At 41.6% G+C, this 22,015-nt stretch overlaps 4 protein-coding genes across 4 annotated transcripts; 1 reads left to right on the top strand and 3 right to left on the bottom strand.

The window, feature by feature from the left end:
• Positions 1-481: 481 nt before the first annotated feature.
• Positions 482-1,621, bottom strand: LOC121745935. The gene is made up of 2 exons (XM_042139880.1): positions 1,283-1,621; positions 482-949 (listed from the first exon to the last, which is right to left on the bottom strand). The coding sequence occupies exons 1-2, from the start codon at positions 1,619-1,621 to the stop codon at positions 482-484; spliced, it is 807 nt and encodes a 268-aa protein (XP_041995814.1).
• A 42-nt stretch (positions 1,622-1,663) lies between these two features.
• LOC121745934 lies at positions 1,664-2,776 on the bottom strand. Its single transcript, XM_042139879.1, has one exon. The coding sequence runs from the start codon at positions 2,774-2,776 to the stop codon at positions 1,664-1,666; it is 1,113 nt and encodes a 370-aa protein (XP_041995813.1).
• A 5,540-nt stretch (positions 2,777-8,316) lies between these two features.
• On the bottom strand, positions 8,317-9,819 carry LOC121745933. Its single transcript, XM_042139877.1, has 2 exons — positions 8,938-9,819; positions 8,317-8,856 (listed from the first exon to the last, which is right to left on the bottom strand). The coding sequence occupies exons 1-2, from the start codon at positions 9,817-9,819 to the stop codon at positions 8,317-8,319; spliced, it is 1,422 nt and encodes a 473-aa protein (XP_041995811.1).
• A 1,038-nt stretch (positions 9,820-10,857) lies between these two features.
• LOC121744464 (N-terminal acetyltransferase A complex catalytic subunit NAA10-like) lies at positions 10,858-14,057 on the top strand. Its single transcript, XM_042138012.1, has 2 exons — positions 10,858-11,217; positions 13,567-14,057. Exons 1-2 carry the CDS (start codon positions 10,918-10,920, stop codon positions 13,840-13,842), a joined length of 576 nt encoding a protein of 191 aa, XP_041993946.1. The 5' UTR covers positions 10,858-10,917; the 3' UTR covers positions 13,843-14,057.
• Positions 14,058-22,015: the final 7,958 nt, after the last annotated feature.

The raw sequence follows: 22,015 nt of genomic DNA, 5'->3' as shown, positions 1-22,015 counted from the left end.
TCACATCCTTTCTTATCCACTGCTTCCCAATCAAACTCCTGTAGAAGGAGTACCCATCTGATTAACCGCGGCTTTGACTCCTTTTTTGCTAAGAGGTATTTGTTGGCCGCATGATCTGTATAAACAATTACTTTGGAACCAAGCAAGTATGGTCTGAACTTTTCAAACGCGAAGACTACCGATAGCATCTCCTTTTCGGTCACATCATAGTTCTTTTGTGCCTGATTCAGAGTTTTGGAGGCGTAAAAGATGACATAACTCTTCCATTCGATTTTCTGACCTAATACTGCCCCCACAGCATAGTCACTAGCATCGCACATCACCTCAAAGGGGTGATTCCAGTCGGGGGCACGTATTATTGGAGAGCTTATCAATCGATCTTTTAGAAATTGGAACGCGGCTTTGCAAACATCTGAGAACTCAAACTGGACCTCGTTCTGAAAAAGTCGTGTCAGTGGCTGGGCTATCTTTGCGAAATCTTTTATGAATCGTCTATAGAACCCAGCGTGCCCCAGAAAGGCTCTGATCTCCTTCTGGTTGGTAGGATATGGAAGTCGACCTCGATCCCTCTGCTTGACACTATGTGGCCCAAGACTATTCCTTCGGTAACCATAAAATGGCATTTCTCGAAATTCAGAACCAAGTCCTTCTGGCGGCATCTTTCCAATACCCTGTTCAGACTATGCAGCCCTTGATCAAAATCATCCCCATAGACAGTAAAATCGTCCATGAAAATCTCAATGCAGTCCTCCAATAGGTCTGAGAAAATGCTCATCATGCATCTCTGTAAGGTGCCCGGGGCGTTACAGAGGCCAAAAGGCATTCTCCTGTAAGCGTAAGTGCCAAAAGGGCAGGTGAACGTCGTCTTCTCCTGGTCTTCTGGATTCACAGCAATCTGGAAATAGCCACTATAACCATCCACGAAACTGAAGTACTGCTTCCCTACCAACTTCTCCAACATTTGATCAATCAACGACAGAGGGAAGTGATCATTCTTCGTAGCTTGGTTCAGCTTCCTGTAATCTATGCACATTCTCCATCCAGTAACTGGCCTTGTCGGGATTAGCTCATGTACCCCTCATTTCTTAGGCACCATGTACACTGGGCTGACCCAGTTACTGTCGGGAATGGAATAGATAATCCCGATCGAAACCAACTTGACGATTTTCTTTAGCACCTCTTCCCTCATGTTGGGGTTGAGTTTCCGTTGTTGGTCGCGGTGTGGCTTGGCTCCTTCCTCCAGTCGGATGTGATGCATGCATAAGTTCGGGCTGATGCCTACCAAATCTGTCAGCTTCCAGCCGATGGCCCTCTGATTCCTTCTTAATACTTCCAGCAATCTGTCTTCCTGCCCCTGGGTTAATTGATTGTTGATGATGATAGGCTTGGTTTCATCTTCACCCAGGTAGGCATACTTTAGATGTGCGGGAAGGGGTTTTAACTCTTTTGCAGGTTTTGGTTCTTCATTGGGCAGAGGGTTTTCTGCTGTGTCTCTTTCCAGTAGCTCGCCTTGATCATGCCGCTTCGCTAGGCTAGATACTTGAGCTGTCCCACTTGACCCAGCTGGCTTTGGGAGCTCGCAAAAATCATTTATTGCACTTGCGACGGCTTGGTCGTCCATTTCTCAGACCTTCATGGTCTCAAACCATTCTTCCACTTCCTTTTAGACTTCCTTATCTGCGGCGGAGTCAGTGAACTGCCTTTTTAAAAATTCTTCCTCCAAATACTCATGTACCAAGGGCTCAGTCACATCGATGGAGTACACGTTCTCTCCGTCGGCTGGCCTTTTCATGGCCTCATCAATATTGAACGTGTACTGTTCTTCTTTGAAATCTAGGCTGATCGTTCCATTCCGTACGTCTATGATAGTGCTGGCTGTGGACAAGAACGGCCGTCCTAGTAGGACTCCGCTTGACTCCTTTGTTGCGGGCTCCGTCATCTTGATTACGAAGAAATCAGCTGGGTACAGAAAGTTATTTACCTTAACAATAACATCTTCCAAAATTCCTTCCGGGTGAATACATGATTTGTCGGTCAGCTGTATCATTATATCCGTGTCGACTAGCTTTGCCTTTCCCAGCCATTGATAGATGGAGTATGGCAGAACATTGATAGATGCCCCCAGGTCGCACATGGCGTGCTCCACCTGGACGTCTCCGATTGAAATTGGGAGCGTGAACATTCCTGGGTCGGTCTTCTTTGAAGAGAGGTCATTCCGTTGGATCACGGCAGAGACAGTTTCATCTGCAATCATTCTACCCTCCTCATTGACTTTCCCTGCCAGGTAGTCTTTAATAAACTTGCTGACAGGGGGAATTTTAAATGCCGTTAAGAGTGGTACTTTAACGTCCACATCTTTGAACATACTCGCCACATCGATTGTGGCATCCTTCCTTCTTGCCACCATTCCGCGGTACGGATACGGCTTAACTTTCTCACCCCCCTCTTTCTGATTTCCTTCCGAGGTTTCATCTCCCACTTTTTCCTTGCCTTTCTCTTTCGCTTGATCCACCACCTTGGGTTCTTCCTTCTCTTCACGGTTTGGTTCAGGATCAATTGTTTGGGACGTCGCAGGATAACTGGGGCCTTGGTAGACCCTTCCCGACCTTAGGGACACTTCGCTAATGTGTTCACGCCCAGGCGGCTGTTCATTAGCTGGAATTCTTCCGTCATTTCCCTTTAACTCTCCTAGCGACGTTGCAACTAGAGAAAGTTGTTGTGTCAGCATCTCTAATGCCGCCCGCTGCTCCCTCTGAGTTTCCTGGATTTCCTGCATCGCATCATTTGTGTGGTGCGGTTTTATCATATTGCTCGGGCTATCATTGGAGTAGCGATTATATTTCTGATTTGGCGGCCTCCCTCCATGGTTGGGCTGCGGGTAGTCAGATCGCTCGTAATGTTCGAGCAGGTATGGCTGATGGTTGTAGAATTGATTTCCCTGTTGCTGGCCTCCCCGTTAGTGTGGCGGGACATAAGTAACCATCTGGTTGTTTGGCTGTCTTCCCTGGTTGCTTGACTGAGAAGCTAGCTGCCTGTATCCCCAGTTTCCTTCCTGTTGTCTGCTTGACCAGCTAGGTTGTCCTACGCTTGACCAACTCCCTTGAGGTCCATTTGACCAACCTGTCTGACTTCCCTGCATTCTGTTTCCTCCAGCATTTGGCTTCTCCTGGATCCGAGAAGACCAGTTAGGCTGTCTGTCAGAGGGTTGCAGTTGCTGTGTCGATAGTGGGAGTTGTTGGCTTTGATTCTGATCCGTCAACCTGAAGTTGGGGTGGCCCATCCATGGAGCGTCTCTTTGCTTCCCCTGGATCCAGTTGCCATTTGCATTCCACTGTCCTACTGCATTTACTTGCTCTACCTTAGGGGGGAATTCGCAGTATTAATAGTGATGTTCTTCTGGCGGCGACGGCTGTAGTACGTACTGCGTCTCTTTTGGTGCAGGTGGTGGTGGCGGCGGTCTGGTTTTTTCTACTGCTTCCAGTAGTTTCTTCTCCATTTGCTCGAATCGAGCCTCCAGCTTTTCATAGTTGCGCGCCTTTGCTGCGTGCACTTCTCCTCTCCTGTACTGCCCTCGAGAGGTTTCATACGACCGCTTAGCCTCAATTAGTCTTTCCAAAATATTCTTAGCTTGGATGAAAAGGGTTTTTGAGAAATCCCCTTGTGCTGCGAGGTTAAGGTCGTTTTTGCTGTCCACCGTGAGTCCGCCGTAGAAGATCGAGTAGATCTCCTTTTCTCCAAGCTTGTGGTTGGGGCATGCTTGAAGCAGCCCTGGAAATCTGTCCCAGTACTGGCCGAGGGGCTCGTCGTACTCTTGTCTGGCCTCTGTAATCTCCCTTTTCAGGGCACTTGTCTTTGATGCTGGGAAGAAACGGTCGAGGAATATCATGCGGAATTCCTCCCAAGTCCTGATGGATCCCTCTGGTAGCCTTGACAGCCATACTCCTGCATCCCCTTTCAAAACGAAGGGGATAGCCTTGAGCCTGTAATCTTCAGACGTGGATCCAGCCGGGACGGGCTGAATATCGCAGTATCGACAGAACTCCTCTAGAAAGGCGTACAGACATTCCTTCGAGAGACCGTAGAAGTGGGTCAAGACGGCCAGCACTCCTGATTTGATAGCGATGGTCCGCATCCCAGGAGTGGCGGCAATGCCATGTGTGGGCTCCTTCTCACCATGAGCGTGCAAAGAGCCGATTCCCGAGTCGTCGATGACAACGGCCATCTCTGCTTCTGTTTGCTTTGGTGGTGGTGGTAGTGGGTTTTGCTCAGCTGCTGCTGCTGCCTCTAAAGCTGCTTTGTAACGAGTGGTAACTACGCCGGCTTCCTGGACTCTCCAACGATTGTTAGTTCTTCTATATATCAAAGGATGATTCCAGTAATCGCCTTGGTGGTACCTTCTCATCAACAGCAGGAAAAACAAATAAGAAAAGAAAGAAATAAACTATTTACTCATACGCACTACACAGAAACATAAAGTAACAACATGCTTCCCCGGCAACGGCGCCATTTTGGCGGGCTCGAAAACGCGCGGATTAAGATTGGATCAAGTTATATGGAGGATAACTGAATCGGTTGGACCAGTTAGCAAATTGTCGTTGCCACTTAATCGAATCAATCCTCGAACCGAAACGCGCCAAAGATAATATTTATAACTCCCGATTTCACACTACTTTAACAGTAAAGCGGCAAGTTCGGGGTCGATCCCACAGAGAAGTTGGTGTGTCGAGTGTGTGGGTAGTGAACAGGGGGGTTGGCTGCTGCCACACTTTAACTTGGGAGTTTTAACTACGGTTTTTATCTAGGCAGAATTCAAACTAGCTAGCTTGATCAACGGAAATTTAAACACTGGGTCAAGTAAATTGCAGGTAATAACAGCAAAGTAAATGCGCGATTTAAAAGAGAAAATAACTTCGATTAAACTAAGATACGATTACAGCGTGAAAATAAACTAAGCTAACACTTCGAAAATAAAGAAAGCGGTAAACTGAGAAGAATCTCAGCGGGAAACTTAAGTTACGCCGACAGAAATGGTTATTCTGCAGCGCTTCCTTCGGTCGCCCTTTTAACTACGCTATCTAAGCTAAACTAGTGATCTGAACTAAACTAAGCTAAGAGAGCAGAACTAAGCTAGAGAGCTGAACTATTAAGCTAAACTAGGCGGAAAGTAAAGTCTCGGATACTTTCTTGTGGTGGCGCAACCTCTATTTATAAGCTCGATTCGGCCTCTAGCTGGATAAGGATCTTGACAGGGAATATTCACTCATGCAGAGGATGAGCGACTCATTGATGGCTACGTGCTCTTTCTTCTAGAATAACAACGCTTTTGGATAACAAATTTCTGATCGGTTCGTCCTGGCGTCTTCACAAGCTGGCACGTGTCCCCTTCTAGAACGTCGTCCTGGATAACAGAATGGTGCGCCACATCCAGCTCATTTCCTCACGTTTTCCTTCTAGAAACCAGCGGTCCCCACTTTAACTGCTTGACCTCGCCCCTTGATCAACTTCCACGATTTTTGGCCTTTTTCGCCTTTTGTACGTGCTTGATCAGTTCGGCCTTGCTGCCTTGGACAAGTAGCATTTCTGCACATTTTAACACTTGTTTGCGCGATAAACCGATCAAGTAGTATATGTTTTACCCTAAAACCGATGCATGAAATGAGCCTTATCAATAATTAATGGATTTAAAATCATAAAGATTATAATAATAAATATGATTATTGTAATTATAATATTTATGGATATTATAATTGAATAAATTTTAAAATTTCATTACGACTTTATTGATTAATTATTAATTTATAAAATAATAATTATTATATTTAAATATTATAATAATATAGTTATAATTATGATAATTTTAATTATAGTACTTTATTAACTGAAATTAAATATGATTTATAATTCTCAATTATTTTTAAAACATTGTAATTAACAACAACAACAACAATAATAATAATAATAATAATAAATATACTATTGTATTAAATATGTAAGAATCCTAAAACCGGGAAAAAGAATGCTTAAGAAAAGTTAGGATTCAGAATCCTGGAAAGTTGTACTAACTTTCCTTGCTCTCGAGATTCTGATTACTTTCCTTGTTTGATTAAAAACCGAAACAAATACATGAATTTAAATGGTATCAAATTACTTTCACGGACAGAATCCTGACAATCAACCATGACCTATGTGGGAAAAGCATCTTGTTTCACATGTAGAAACAATTGTGAATGCACATAGATCAAATATACTACTCTCTTCGTTCATGATCAAGTGTCTCAAGTTTCTTTTGACGTTCGTCTATGATTAAGTATCTCATTTGCTTCTACTACTTTTGATAATGGATCTCACATTTACTAACTCACCACACTCACATTTTATTTTAAAACTTATATATAAAAGTAGGATCCATGCTTGACCAACTTTTTATATTCATTTTCTATTACCTTTCTTAAAACTCGTACCAAGTCAATTTAGGACGCTTAATCGTGGATGGAGGGAGTATCTTTCTTCCTTCAAATGTGACATTTATAATGAGACGGATGGAGTAATATCCTCAATATATCAATACTCCTTCCGTTTAAACTAAGTTGAGTAATACTCCCTCCGTCCCCGAATAAGAGTCGCTAATTTCCTTTTCGGGATGTCCCCCAATAAGAGTCACTCTTCCCACTTACCATTTTTGGACATCAAAATTACCCTCTATTTTTACCAAATTTTACATAAAATGCCATTATTTACACTTAAAAAAAAAAGAAAATAGAAAGTGCTAACCCTAGTCTACTCTCACTCTCGATTTCAACTCTCTCACTCCCGACTCTCTCCCTCTCTCACTCCCGTAAACATCTCTCTCATTACTCCTCTTTCTCTCTGCCTCACTCCGCCTCCCTCCGCCTCCCTCCGAAACGATGGACACCCCTGAATCACCGCCGGACTGGGTTGATGGCGACGCAATAGGTCGTCGGTCCGTGGTTCACGGTGTTCCACCGTTCATAGGCGACGACGGTTGTGAAGGGCCGACACCTCCCGATTTGGTGTTTGACGGATCTGAAACCGAAGATCCGTTGGACGCTATGGATGGATCTGAAACTCAGCCTCCGTCCGAGGGCTTCTACGTTCCTGACAGTGAATCTCCGTCCCCATTAATCGACGGATCTGAAACCGAAGATCCGGCTAAGGGTTTCGACGGATCTGAAACCGAAGCCCCCTTTGATTGGCCGGACTTCAAGCCGCCTTCAGGCTATGTTAATCTGGGGGAAAGCGAAGCACCTCTGTTCGGTTTGGATGACATCGGGGAAGGCATAGATGGAGCAATGCAGCCGGCGGTGGAGCCAAACAGGGAGTACACCGACAATGAAAAAGCTATGCTCTTGATCATGTTTCCTTGCATGAAGGATATCTTCTGATTTGTGAGTTTTTTTCTAATTCAGAGCCACCCCCTTTTTAGGGTTTGGAGGCTTTTGACATTAGGAAAATGTAGCCTATTTCTGATGTACTCCATGTTTATATGAATTACTTCATGTTTATGTGCATTGCTCCATGTATGAGGCTGTGGGAATTGCTCCTGATTGTTTATGCGATATTGGTGAATGTGTATGTGATATTGAGGATGTGGGAATTGTTCCTCACTGTTTATGTGATATTGGTCCTTGAGGATGTAATATTGAGGCCGTGGGTATTGTTCCTGTCTGTGTATATGATATTGATCCATGTTTATGTGATATTGAGGCAGGGAGAATTGTTGATGATTGTGATATGTGCAATCTGATGTTGTTTATACACCATGTGATGAAGCTTTTCTGAGGGGATGCTTAGCCACCCCTGTGTCAGGTTTGGAGGCTGTGTTAGTGTCTTCTGTTGCTCCTAGGCCTTGTGTTGTTGTCCATATGCCCTGTGATGAAGCTTTTCTGCATACTTTACCCAGCCACCCCTGTGTTAGGTTTGGAGGCTGTTGTAAGTGTAATGTGTTGCTCCTAGGCCTTGTGTTGACTGCCTTATGCCCTGTGATGAAGTTTTTCTGAGGGAAATGAAAAAGAGCCACCCCCTATGAAGGGTTTGGAGGCTGATTAGAAGTGATAATACCACAAATATGCACTGATTAGTTTGTAGTTTGTACATTGATGATGTTTATACAAAATGCAGCCTATTTAGCTTAGTAAGCCACCCCCTATGAAGGGTTTGGAGGCTGATGCCATGTGATGACACTTCTCTGATGGCATTAACAAAAAATGCAGTCTATTCACAAAAAATAGAGTTTACATCTTAAACACCAACATATGTTGGTGCTTATACTGTAAACTCCAGTCCCTAAACTTATGTCTAGTACCCTAAAGCATGGTTAAGCCGCCCTATGTCATATGAGTCCCCAGTGTTGTTTTCAGGCAGCTTTAGATACTCCAAGCTCTCTCTCACCAATCCTTCTTCAACCTGAAGTTGTAAAGGCAACCCCTCTGTTCTTTCCAACCTGTTCTTGTTCATATGAGGGATCTTATAATCATTCTTCCCATGCACTTGTAATATTGCTGTCAAACAGCTTTGCAAAGTGATGAAAACTCTATTCAGGGTCTGTGGTGAGAGTTCTTCAAATGAGTTAAACACATTCCTAAGCAAATCATCAACACTTGTGGCCATCTTGTCATCTTGTAGTGACTGTATTGCCCTGAAATACCCGAGGTCTAACACATTTGTGTCTGGGGAGTTGGGTGGTTGGCTAATTAGATGGAATTCAAATCCATCAGTACTTGCAAGTGCCTCAAATTGATGATCAGCTGCTCTAAGGTGAGGTTTGGCATTATCTTGCTGTATGAAAATCTTCTTGCTTGCATTGGCTGGCCATTTGGCTTTGATTGATGGTATAATCTGGCAACAAACTGTGTATGTGACTATGTGATGACATGAATATGATGTCTGATAGCTTTATTGGCATAAAAAGTGGCATACCTGGTTTATGAGACAAGTTGTCATGACTTCCTTGGTAATTGACTGAATTGGCTTTGTCTCCATTGTCCCTTTTGGCCTGTTCTTTGAACTTCTTTGGGCTGGTATCTGTTCTGTGAATGGAAATAACCCTATTTTACCATCGAATATGATGTCTCCATCAGGCCCACATAGTGGCCTACTCACAGCAGCCATGAACATCACTTTAGTGATGAATCTCTTGGACTTACAGGACCTGTATGGCACATCTTCATCCGGCAACAGGTAGTATCTATCTGATGTCTTTGTCATGTAGAACCATTTCTCGTCAATATGGACAATGTTGTGCATTGAATGGTAAAGAAGTTTACCTTCAGCGAGTGTTGGCTGAATATGAGAAAGACACCATTTTATCCTTGCAATTTTGTTGGTTTCAGTAAGTGTAGGCTTGATAGCACTTGTATGAGGTTTCAATTGATTCCTCTTAAGAAATCTACCAATTGTTGTCTTGCTTACTTCCATCTTAGAAGCAACCTTCCTTATGGTTGATCTCTCAAGCATGGACAGGTTTCTAAACTTGTCTTCATCTAACATGAGTTTGTCTTTGTGTTGATAACCTTTTACTTTGCCTTGCATCATGACAGGTTCCCCTCTGTCCATCTGCTGCTTACTGATGTGCCATATTCTCTCTGCTGTCCTTTTGTGGATGTTGAATTTATTGGCAGCCTCTGCACAAGAACCTCTTGGCAGCACTCCAGCACTACTTCGCTGTAGAAGAAACTGTGCAATGAGGTTTTTTTGTTGGCTAGTCAAGGCTAATGTAGGCCGATGCCATCCGGACTGCCCCTGCCACTGCCCCTGCTGCTCCTGATCAGGGTCCAACACTTGGACCACCTCATTCTCCATTACCCAGTGATGAAAATTTTCTGAGGGTATACTACAAAACCAATAGATTTTCCTTTTTTTTTGTTTTGGTTGGTGGAAGTAAATGAAGAGTAGAAGTGAATGTATTTATAGGAGTGGTGAACAATTTGAATGTCCTTGTACATTTTCCCTCCTTACTTGTAAGAATTCCCTCCACTAAATTAAATTGGCATTCCCTCTCAATTTTTGGCAGGAGACTGAAATAGGAAACGTGCCCTATCTATACACAATTGCAGCTTTAATTTTGCATTTATAGTGCAACTTGCACTTTTTTTTCATTCAATTTTGTATAAGGCAGTAAACATGGTTTCAATTGAGGTCCCACATTGTTAATGAATTTAGTTAATGACTACACAATTAAATTGAAAATTTAATTTAATTGCATTGTTTAAATTGAAACATTAAATTAAAATTAAACATTGAATTTGATTCAATTACATTTATTACACCAAAAGTCAAAGTGGTCCCACATTCCACTACCTACCTCCATTTACTACACCAACCATTCAAACACTTCCTTAAACCCGTGCCGAGTCAAACAACGACTCCAAATGGGGGACGGAGGGAGTATTTATTTTCGAAATGATCTAACTAAATTCAATTATTTCATTTTTATCAAAAAATAAAACATCAAATCATTCTTATTTTATATCATTTCCTATTTTACCATCTCTCTTATTTTTCCTACTTTATTCTCACTCCTATTTTATTTTATATATTCATTTAACTCATTTTCTTAATTCATGTGCTGAAAAGAAATATTTAAACTAGTTGAGACGATGGAATATATTTATTTTGATTTATCTATCAAAATTAGTTTTTATCTATTTATGACTAGTAATTTTTGTTAATAATTTATATTCTACTAATTTTATATAATCATTTACTACTAATACTATTATTCATAGAAGAATATAGTATAAGTATTAGTTTAAATACGTCTGATATAATTATTTTATTATGTGACTTAAATTTACAAATCAAGAATAAGTATAGTTATTAAATCAAGAATAAAAGAAAACGACGTGCTACTAAAATTTGCCCCAATACTAGTTGTCTGTGCCTCAGCAAACCCTAACAATGGTGTGCATCAGGAAAGCCACAGTCGACGATCTTCTGGCTATGCAGGCCTGCAATCTCTTCTGCCTGCCCGAGAATTACCAGATGAAGTACTACTTCTACCATATCCTTTCCTGGCCGCAGCTCCTCTACGTCTCCGAGGATTACAACGGCAAAATCGTCGGCTATGTTCTCGCCAAGATGGAGGAGGAGACCACCGAGTGCCACGGCCACATCACCTCCCTCGCCGTCCTCAGAACTCACCGCAAACTTGGCCTTGCCACCAAACTCATGACTGCTGCTCAGAACGCCATGGAGCAGGTCACCTTCTTCGTTTTAATTACTCCTATTAAATCAATTAGTATTACATTTCTCCATGTTAATTTACTGCTATTTTACCTCGAAATATGTAATCCAATCTGTGGAGTTCTTGTATATTCAACTATTTTACAATCTCGCAAACTACCATATCTGGATTTCGCTTGTTTGATTCTTGGTAGTAATGAGGGAAGTTACTTGAATAGCTTTATTAGTTACTCATAGGCTTTCTCGTGGACCGCCTTCGGATACTTCCTTGCGTAGTTTGGTGTATCCATCCATATCCATCCTGATTTTGCTAAAGCTTTGCAAATGTACAACCTTTCGTAGATTTGTTTTGGTATGGAGATGCTTCACAACTAAACTGGCCTTTTGTTTTTTAATGTTAAAACAACATGTACTCGTCTCCAAAGTAAAAAACCGTCAAACGTTCAATTTAATCGTGTTCCAAGTTTGGATGTCTCATATGTGACATCATAGGGAGACGAAGCTACTATTTGCTGTTTAATCAGCAGGCTAAGCTTTGTTATTTTTTCCCTTATTTTGTTGTTAATTTGCATTAGGTTCCTGTCATTAGGACTCACTTCTGCTACAGGTATGAGCTTTAGGTTTTACAAATTTCATTGTTGATTGATAACATTTTTTTTCTGTTTTTGTCAAAACGAAAATTGGCATTTCCATTTGAATGGATGAGTTTTGCACAATCTAACATCCTTACTGATTAACAGTTTGTGTTGAATCATATGTGCGGTTCACACTTCCATCTGCATCACATGTACTGCATATCTTCCATTTGAACAAATATGTGAAATGGTGTTGCTATTATCCCCCACTGCTGTTGAAATTTTATTTTGAGCCATTACAAAGGCAGCCATATATGTAGGTGCTGTAAAATCTATTACCAAGGAAATAAATGCATAAAAAGGTAAAACTAATCTAGAAAGAAAATAAAGACAAAGATCTATTCTGACTAGGAAAGAAATTAAACCTAAATAACTAAAGGATAGAGATCATCTTTAGCCCATGCCAACTCTCCGCCATACTATCTGTCCAAGTCAATCTTAGATTCCTATCTTCAAGTTGTTCAACACATACATACACTCTTGTTGCGAAATTGCATTCAGTGCTGACTCTCAGGTCATAACTGAAAGCGGAGATTCTGAAATCAGGTGTATTGCCGGCACCTTTTCTTGGACCTGATTCATTTTGCCATGCTTCTGGTGGATTCTTCTTTAGGTGTGTTATCTGAGCATCTGTTCCAGAATGAACGGATTTGAGCCTCTGAACTTAGGTGCAAAGGTTTCATTAGAAGCGATGCTAGTGTTCAGCTCTGAAGTTGTTTTCAAGTGCAGAACTTGTTGAGATTCTGAGAATGTTGAAGAAATGTCCTGGACTTGAATTAATGTTGATCCAAGGATCATATCTTTCCACCCTTGAAAAGGATTTTTCCTTAATCCTTGATGTCTTCTTATTCCTTGTCCTGTGTTTCCTCACAGGCCTCTGCCACTTGAGTATGGTGTCAAACTCTTGACCTCTCTACGTGACTCATGCATATGCTGCTGTTTCCCTTGAATTGAGCGCTGTAACGATTCCTTATTCTCTTGTTTGGGCTCACTTTTTTTCTTATATTCGCTAGGGGTGTGCATTCGGGTTTCGGTTCGGTTTTTTGCCAAAACCGAACCAAAACCGAAAAACCGAATTTAGTTCAAAATCCAAACCGAACCGAACCCGAAAAACCGAAAACCGAACTTAAAAACCGAAAAACCCGAACAAAACCGAAAAACCCAAAAAAAAAAAACCGAAAAACCGAAAAAAATAAATATAATATAAATATATATTTATATATTTGTATTTGTATTTTATTTTATATATACTAATAGAATATTTATAAATAATATAAAATTAATAATACATATAATATACATTATATAGTAGAATATATTAAAAGAATATATATATTATATATAATATAATATATTAAATTAATAGAATATATATATAATTCGGTTTTTCGGTTTTTTTCTTCGCCCGAACCGAACCGAAAAACCGAAATTTTTTTATTTTTAAAACCGAACCGAACCGAAAAACCGAAAAAAACGAACCGAATTTCAAAATTTCGGTTTGGTTCGGTTCGGATATTCGGTTTCCGGTTTTTTTGCTGACCCCTAATATTCGCTTTCCTTCAGCACTCGCATTCATCATTCCCCTAGAAAAAAGAATGATCATTTTGTTGCTGCCCAGATTTTAGTACATTAGATACCAATCACTTGACCACCTGTCTCTCGTTGCTATGATATTATTATCTGTCTGTTTCAGTAGCTGATTTATCAAATTACTTTTGTCCGTGAACAGGTGTATGGGGCAGAGTATGTTTCACTGCATGTTAGGAAAAGCAACAGGGCTGCTTTCAATTTGTACACGGAAACATTGGGATACAAGATCCATGATGTGGAGGCCAAATATTATGCTGATGGAGAAGATGCTTATGATATGAGAAAAGAATTGAAAGGTAGAAAGCACCACCATCAGCAACACCACCACCATCATCACCACCATGGCGGTGGATGTTGTTCTGCGGATGCCAAGTCAGATGAAAAGCCCGGATCAGCAGAAGTCAAAACCGCATGACTGGAATTAATTCCAGCTATCTGAAATTTTATTATATTGCATGCTTATTCAGTTGGTGCAGAATTATGATGGCTTGTGTGCTTCATCTGTTTTAGTAGCTTGGGTCTGTTAAAATTTTTGTCAAGGCGAATGACTTGCTGGTAATGGAAGGTTGAATGACAATGTTGGACATATGTTTATCTGTTTGCAGCCAAAGATCTGTGTTTGTTAGGCCATCTGCAACGCTGTCTCTTATCCGTCTCTTAATCATCTCATCCCTTAACTATTCATGAGCCCCATTGTACTTTTCACTCCATCTCCTAACTAAGAGACAAAACCTGCAACCCTCCATCTCTTATTCGTCTCTTAACCATATCTTAACTTACTATTCATTTAATTTCATTATTTTATTTTTTTTTCCAACAAATTCAATTAATAAAAAACACACTTCATTAAATAAAATAAAAATACAACTTAAAATCCAAAAAAATACATAATTAAATTCGTGGCAAAATAAATAAAAAAAACATAATTTAAAATATAATTTTATAAAAATTAAAAAAACTACTCCGCCGGCGAATCATCTCCCGAATGCGGTGGCGGTGCAATCAAGCTACCTGGAGGCGGAATACCAATTTGTCTTGCCATATACTCAATTCCGGCAAGATGGGCTTGATATTGTAGAGGCGTCATGCGGGAAGTGTCCGCCATCGTGGCGGTCAAGTACATGGACAATAGGGTGTTCGAGCCCGAGACCGAGCCCGAGCCCGCCTGGCTTGATTTGCCTCGGCCCCTCCTCCCTCTAGCCGCCTTCGCCGCCTTGGTCCCTTGCGGCTGACGGCGCCCACGGGAGGACCCTCCAGCATCGTCTGTCGTCCCCTCAACCTCCTGCGAGGCAGCCACTTGTGCGGCGCTGCCCGAATACCCCCCACTAGACGAGTATTGGCCACCCGCCGTGTGTTTCGTGCGCTTCGAGGTCGAGCCCGAGCTGGACCGCACATCGCCGGCCTACCTTTCCTCGTCTTTGACGGCCTCCCAAACATCGACATGTCTGAATTCTTTGCCGGTGTCGTCGAAGTATACTCGCAAAGCCGATCTCAGAATGTCGGCTCCCGTGGCTCCGCTTTGGTAATGAGCCGCTTCGTTCTTGTAGATGCCGTAGAATTTTTTGACCTCCCTGTCGACTCGGTCAAAGTAAGCGCGGAGCATCTTCAATGTGCGGCGGCAGGACCCTCTTGGCTTGATCTCGTTGTAGGCCTCGGTGATCTTTTCCCAGAAGCAATTCCGGGATTGTTGATTCCCGACGATGGGATCGTACGAGACGCTGATCCAGGCGTTGTACACCGCCATCATGTCCTTGCGGCTGTACGGGTGCCGGCCTACATCCTCATCCTCCTCTGCCGCCTCCGCCTCTTCCTCCACGGCGTCGAATGCCCTGGAGCTTCCACCGCCTCGTCCTCCTTCCGGATGGGGTTCATTCGGATAATCCTCTCGAATTTGGGATAATCCCTGCGAATATCTCGGGGCGGAGGGACGAGCGTATGCATCTACATCAAAATGGGGTGGTTGGTATCCCCGGTCTCACGCGGGTGCTAGTTCCTTCGGGGCTGGTACGACCATGGTTGGCTCTATGCCTAACATGAATGGTGGGGGCTTTATGCCAAACCACCTTGTTGGCTCATTCGGAGTCAACTTGAATGGTTCAAATCATGGACCAAGCTCAGTGCCTTTGATGCCGAGAATGATGCCGCCCGCCGAGAAGCCCTCCAAGTTTGGAGGATCTGACTTCTAGAGGTGGCAACAGAAAATGTTGTTCTACTTGACAACATTGGGGGTCGTGCACTTCCTCAAGGAAGACGAGCCACCCTGGCCAAGCGATCAAGAGATAAGACTGGAGGTCTTCTCCGACTACGACGCATGACACAAAGGGGATTATCTATGTAAAAACTTTATTTTAAGTGCACTAGATGATAGCCTCTACAATCTATATTCTAATGTAACCACATCTAAACAAATGTGGGAGAACCTAGAGAAGAAGTACCGTAGCAATGATGACGGACTAAGAAATTTGTAATAGCTAAGTACTTGGACTACAAAATGGTCGATTCAAGACCAGTGATAGACCAAGTACAAGAGTTTCAAATTATCATCCACGAACTCGCCGCCGAGGGGATGAACTTGCCAGAAGCTTTTACTTCTGGCACGATAATTGAGAAGCTTCCTGTAACACCCGTACTTTTTAAGTACTAAATTAATATATGTCATGAAAAAAATAAATATAATAATAATAAATAAATAAATAATAATAATAAAATTATTTCGGATATTATGCTTCTCGTTAATGTGCTTTGGAATGGAGTGTCGTGTTTATGTGTTTGATGTGAAAAGGGACGTACTTTTATTAAATTGTGGAACTTTGGGAGACATCTTGAAAGTCTCGTTGAAAAAATGATGACGATTTTGCTATGCTTAGCATAATGGATGAGATGGATGTTATGGTGGATGACGCGCATAAATCGAGGAGCGGTCGATGTTTTTATATTTGGAACAACACCCAAATATAAATGGTTACGATGGGCGAATTTAATCGTCGTTGGAGACGAAACAACGAAATTAATTAAAGTTTCCCCAAATTTTAATTATTTGAAAGAAATGCGAGAATGCAAAGTATGTATACATTTGGGCTTCTCAAATTAAATTAGAGACCAAATGTATATATATAAAAATGGCTTTGGGCCATAACCTTTTAAAAAAAATCCAACCCATTGATAATGTTAGCTTTCAACTAAATGAGCCCAAATCAATTTAAATAAATTATGTTGAACCCAATACTTTTTCCAAAATATGGGAGCAAGCCCAAAGATCTTCTTTTTCTTCTCTTCATGGTCGACGGTTCTTCAAGTGGAGACTCCCCATCTTTCAACTTCTCCACTCTCCATCTTCCACCATTAATCCTACAAATCAAAGGTCACACATTAATCCATAAAGCTCCTTCATGTATCCCCTCCCCCTAACTCCTCATAATACATTTTACATCTTCAAACAAAATTGAGAGAGAGAGTGCCGAGAGAAAGAGCCGAGAGGAGAAGAAGTGGAAGAAGTTGCTACCATTCATTGTTTCCACAACCAAGTTCAATTATTTGAGGTATAAACCTTAACCATTTTCAAAAGCACAAATTTCTTTTCTAGCATGTATCTCATCACATATCTCATACATTACACTCACACATAAATCTCCCACAAGTAATTCAACCAAATTCAACAATAAACATCAAATGAACTACCCCCTCGACAAAAAAATTGAAATAACATAATTGAGTGCGAGAACTTATCTTGCGGGTCGAATCTGGGTAATTCGGGTGGCGTTTCGGGGCTGTTCGGGTTATTTTCGGTGACTGTTCACGAACAGCGGCAGTTTCCGCCGGGGAGACAACCACGGTAGTGTCAGCGAAGGCGGCTTGGCTGGACGGCGTGTAGACGACGGCGACGGCAGTAGTGGTGTTGGGGACACAGGCGAGCAGCGGCCCGCGTCGTGGGGTGAATTGGAGAAGCCGACGGAAATTGGTGCCGATCTGGGATCCTCTGCCAGACGAGATCATGAAAGCATTAGGTGATGAAAGAATTTAGCAATTCGCATCTGTTAGCTACAGGTCGGTGGAATATTTTGATTAATTTTGTGATTGGAATCATGAAGAGTACAATTTTGGGGAAATTGAAGGAGAAGATAAGAAAAGATTTAGAATGGTGAGAGAAAAGAGAGAATTGACCGAGATGAGGGCGTAGGGGAATTTTTGTTTTCTGTTTGATTTGGGCCTTTCTTTCTTTTGTTGTTGGGCCGAATATTAAGGTGGATAAATAAGGATGGGTAATAATTGTTTTGGGCTTTAAAAATTTAAGATGGGGAAATAATTAAATCTTGTACTTTTAAATAAATCTTTGGGCCAATAATTAATTAAATCGCGAGAAATTATTTAATTAATTTCTGAATAATTCGAAGGATGAATAATTTATCCCAAGTACGAAATAAATATAATTGTGAAGAGAAATAGTGAGATAATTCAATTATGCGCTTAAATAATTTTTGGAAGTTTTTCGACGTCATGGAAAATACGAGGAGCCAACGGAGGAAAGAACAGGCGTAAGTGGCCGACCGACGTCGCACGCGACGCCTTGGGCGCCCGCCGAATAATCGAAAATGCACGAAAACTGAGAAAACAAGATAAAAGACTTTAATTAGAGTGCATTCATTCTAAATGTTGTCGTTATTGAGATTGATGTGTACTTCACTTTTTTTTTCAAAAAGGTGGTTCGCACGCTCGTTAAAGTCGGATCGAGAAGTTATAAAAGGAAACTACTAAGCTTTTGAGGTGGCTTTATTACTTAAACTCTTTATTTGCAATGATATGTATATGGTGAGATAAGGGTGGTTTAACTGTTATGTCATGCCGTATTTTATGTTTTGAATTGCCTATCTGATTGTCTACTAGGATAATGTCCTACTAGACTTTGATGGTTAACGAATTCGGGTCTGACTAGGGAGTGAGTCCCTACTCAGACTAGTGCACTGATGGGGATCGTGAGCCGTCCTTTGTGGTCGGCCGGTCCAGTGATCGAGTTTGTGGCCACATTCTCGTTTCACATGATGGTTCAGATATGGTAAATCATGGAGGATGATGATGATGATGGGCTGCAGCCATGTTTTACGATGGAAATGATTTTAGTGTTTCTCGGCATTTTTAAAGTAACACCCGAGTTTCACTCAACGGTGGCTTGACATAACTTTATGGATGAAATGTATTTTGGGCATGAGTTCGCTGAGTGCATCAAGTACTCAGCCCCTGCATATGTTTTCTCTATGTGCAGGTTGAGCGTGGACGGGGGACGGAGGATGTTGAGCATTTGGACAAAGACAATATTCAATAAATGATCTGGTTGCTATTGTGTCTTCATACATAGTAGTAGCTAACACTCGATTGCTTCCGCTACGTCAAGTTTTAAAACCCTTATGTTTCCTTAATTTGTTGAACTATTTTCATTCAAACTATGTTGCTTCGTGATCTCAGACTATAATTTGATAATAAAGTTTCATCTTTTGATCTACATGTCGTACCCCTTGATTGTTTCCCCTTTCTTCCCCGCTTCTTAATTCCCACATTAGTCGCGACCCACCGTGCTTCCTATCCTTAGGGAGTGCGGTCGTGACACTTCCACCTAGTTGGAAGGACTTCAAGAGCTACCTTAAGCACAAGCGAAAGGAGATGACCCTAGAAGAAATGATCGTGAAATTGTGCATTGAATCTGACGTGCGCAAAAACGACCAAAAGACAAGAGGCCATGGCCCCTTTGAAGCCAAGGCCAACTTGTTGGAGCGAGGCGGTCCCTCCAACAAACGACCTCGCCCAAATCGTCCAATGTCAAAGGACAAAGTCAAGCAAAGCAGCCTGTGAAAGGCGACTGCTACAAATGTGGCAAATCTGGTCACTTCGCCAAGGATTGCCGAAGCAAGCGCAAGAAGCCTGCTGCCCACGTCGTCGAAAAATAGTTCAATGACTGGGACGAGAATGACCTCATTGCTATGGTCACCGAAGAAGCCAACTTGATTGAAAACAAGGGAGACTGGTACATCGACACTAGAGCAACTGCTCATGTTTGTGCCGATAGGAGTAAGTTTTCAACTTACAAACCTGTTGATGGGAGGAAGATCAACATGAGGAATCAAGCATCATCCGAAGTCAAAGGAACTGGAGATGTGATCCTCAAAATGACGTTTGGCGTCTCTGTCACGCTGAAGAATGTGCAGCATGTGCCCGACATCTGAAAGAACCTAGTCTCTGGATCTATACTAGTTAATAAAGGTTTTAAACTTGTATTTGAATCCGATAGGTTTGTTTTGTATAAGTTTGGAAAATCCCTCGGAAAAGTTTACGAACCGATGGGCTCTTCAAGCTTAGTGTGGCTACGCGCCATGGTCCCAAGCCTTTGTCTGTCAATAACAATGCGTCTACTTCCTCTTACTTGATTGAGTATTCAAACTTGTGGCATTGTAGATTGGGACATGTAAATATAAACGCCATTAAAAGATTAGTAAATCAAGATTTACTAAAGGCAAATGAAGTTTATAGTAAAGATAAATGTGAGATTTGTCTTGAAGCCAAAATGGCTAAGTTACCGTTTCATTTAGTTGAAAGAAACACTAAAACCCTTGAATTAATTCACACGGACGTATGTGATTTAAAGATGGTGCAAACTAGATGTGGTAAAAAGTACTTTATCACTTTCATAGATGATTGCACAAGGTATTGCTACATTTATCTTTTAAGAAGTAAAGATAAAGCAATAGAAGCGTTCAAAAATTATAAGAACGAAGTTGAGAATCAACTTGGTTATAAAATCAAAATGATTCGAAGCGATAGAGGAGGCGAATATGTAACCCCGTTTGAGGAGTTATGCAACGCAAGTGGTATAATTCATCAAACAACTGCTCTCTATTAACCACAATCTAATGGTGTTGCAGAACGCAAAAATCAAACTCTAAAAGAGATGATGAATGCACTGCTTCTGACTTCAGGATTACCACATAACATGTGGGGGGAAGCGGTCTTGACCGCCAACTATATCTTGAATAAAATCCCTCTCAAAGGAAAAGATCTTACTCCTTATGAGTTGTGGAAGGGAAGGAAGCCATCCTACAAATACCTCAAAGTGTGGGGGTGTTTGTCAAAGTTGATGGTTCCTCCGCCCAAAGAAGTTACAATCGGACCTAAAACGGTTGATTGCACCTTCATTGGATATGCACTTAACAGTAGTGCATATCGATTTGTTGTCCACAAGTCTGAAATACCGACTGTGACCGTGGGAATAACAATTGAGTCAAGAAACGCGGTATTTCTTGAAAATACATTTCCTTGTAGAAATAAGGAAAACATAGCATTCAATTCTGAGACAAGAATTGAGGATGAAACCACTAGTTCTAAATTAGCGGATGAGGAACCTGAATCGCGCAAGCGTGCAAGGCCCGATCCAAAGGATACAGTACTAAGACGTGGTAGTAGGGTCAGAACACCAAAAATATTTGGTCCTGACTATATTGCATTCATGTTGGATGAAGAACCAACATCGATAAAAGTAGTCTTTGCCTGCCCAGACGGTTTGCATTGGAAAGAAGTTGTTCAAAGCGAAATTGATTCAATTTTTGCTAAACCACACGTGTGTGTTGGTTGATCTACCTGAAGGTGCGAAACCTCTTGGTTGCAAATGGGTACTTAAAAGGAAATTTAAGGCCGATGGAACAGTGGATAAGTATAAAGCCCGACTAGTAGTAAAGGGTTTTAAACAAAAGGAAGGACATGACTTCTTCGATACCTATTCACATGTAACAAGGATTACATCTATCTGAGTGCTTCTCGCTATTGCTGCATTGCACAATCTTGAGATTCATCAAATGGATGTAAAGACCGCGCTTCTAAATGGTGAACTAGAATATGAAATTTATATGGAACAACCCGAGGGGTTTGTAGTACCTAGACAAGAGAAAAAGGTATGCAAGCTCGTAAAGTCCCTATATGGATTGAAACAAGCTCCATTGCAATGGAACTTGAAGTTTGATAATGTGATGTTATCAAATGGGTTTAAAAGCAACAAGTGCGACAAATGTGTAGACATCAAGAGCACTAATAACGGCCATGTTATAGTGTGTCTATACGTTGATGATATGTTAATCTTGGGTAGCAACACTCAAGTAATTAACGATACAAAGGCCATATTAAAGAGAAACTTTGACATGAAATACATGGGTCTAGCCGATGTAATTCTTGGAATGAAGATTCTAAGAACGTCTGATGGAATCATCTTAACACAATCACATTATGTTGAGAAGATATTGAATAAATTCAAAGCCTATGATTGCGCGCCAGTTAAGACTCCAATTGAACTCGACGTTCACTTGAGCAAGAACAAAGGCGAGCCCGTTGCACAAGAAGAGTATGCACGAGTCATCGGGTGCATTATGTACTTGACTAATTGCACTCGACCTGACATTGCTTGTGTTGTGAACAAGTTGAGTCGTTACACGAGCAATCCAAGCAAAGAGCATTGGAGAGCTCTTGTGAGGGTTTTGAGATATTTAAAACATACTCAAAATCATATGCTACACTTCTCGAGATACCTCCCGATACTTGAAGGGTACTGTGATGCA

Source organism: Salvia splendens, chromosome 8 (genome assembly GCF_004379255.2).
Source record: "Salvia splendens isolate huo1 chromosome 8, SspV2, whole genome shotgun sequence".
NCBI lineage: Eukaryota > Viridiplantae > Streptophyta > Magnoliopsida > Lamiales > Lamiaceae > Salvia > Salvia splendens.
The sequence above is the reverse complement of the archived record's forward strand: the minus strand, read 5'-3'. Positions and strand labels throughout refer to the sequence as shown.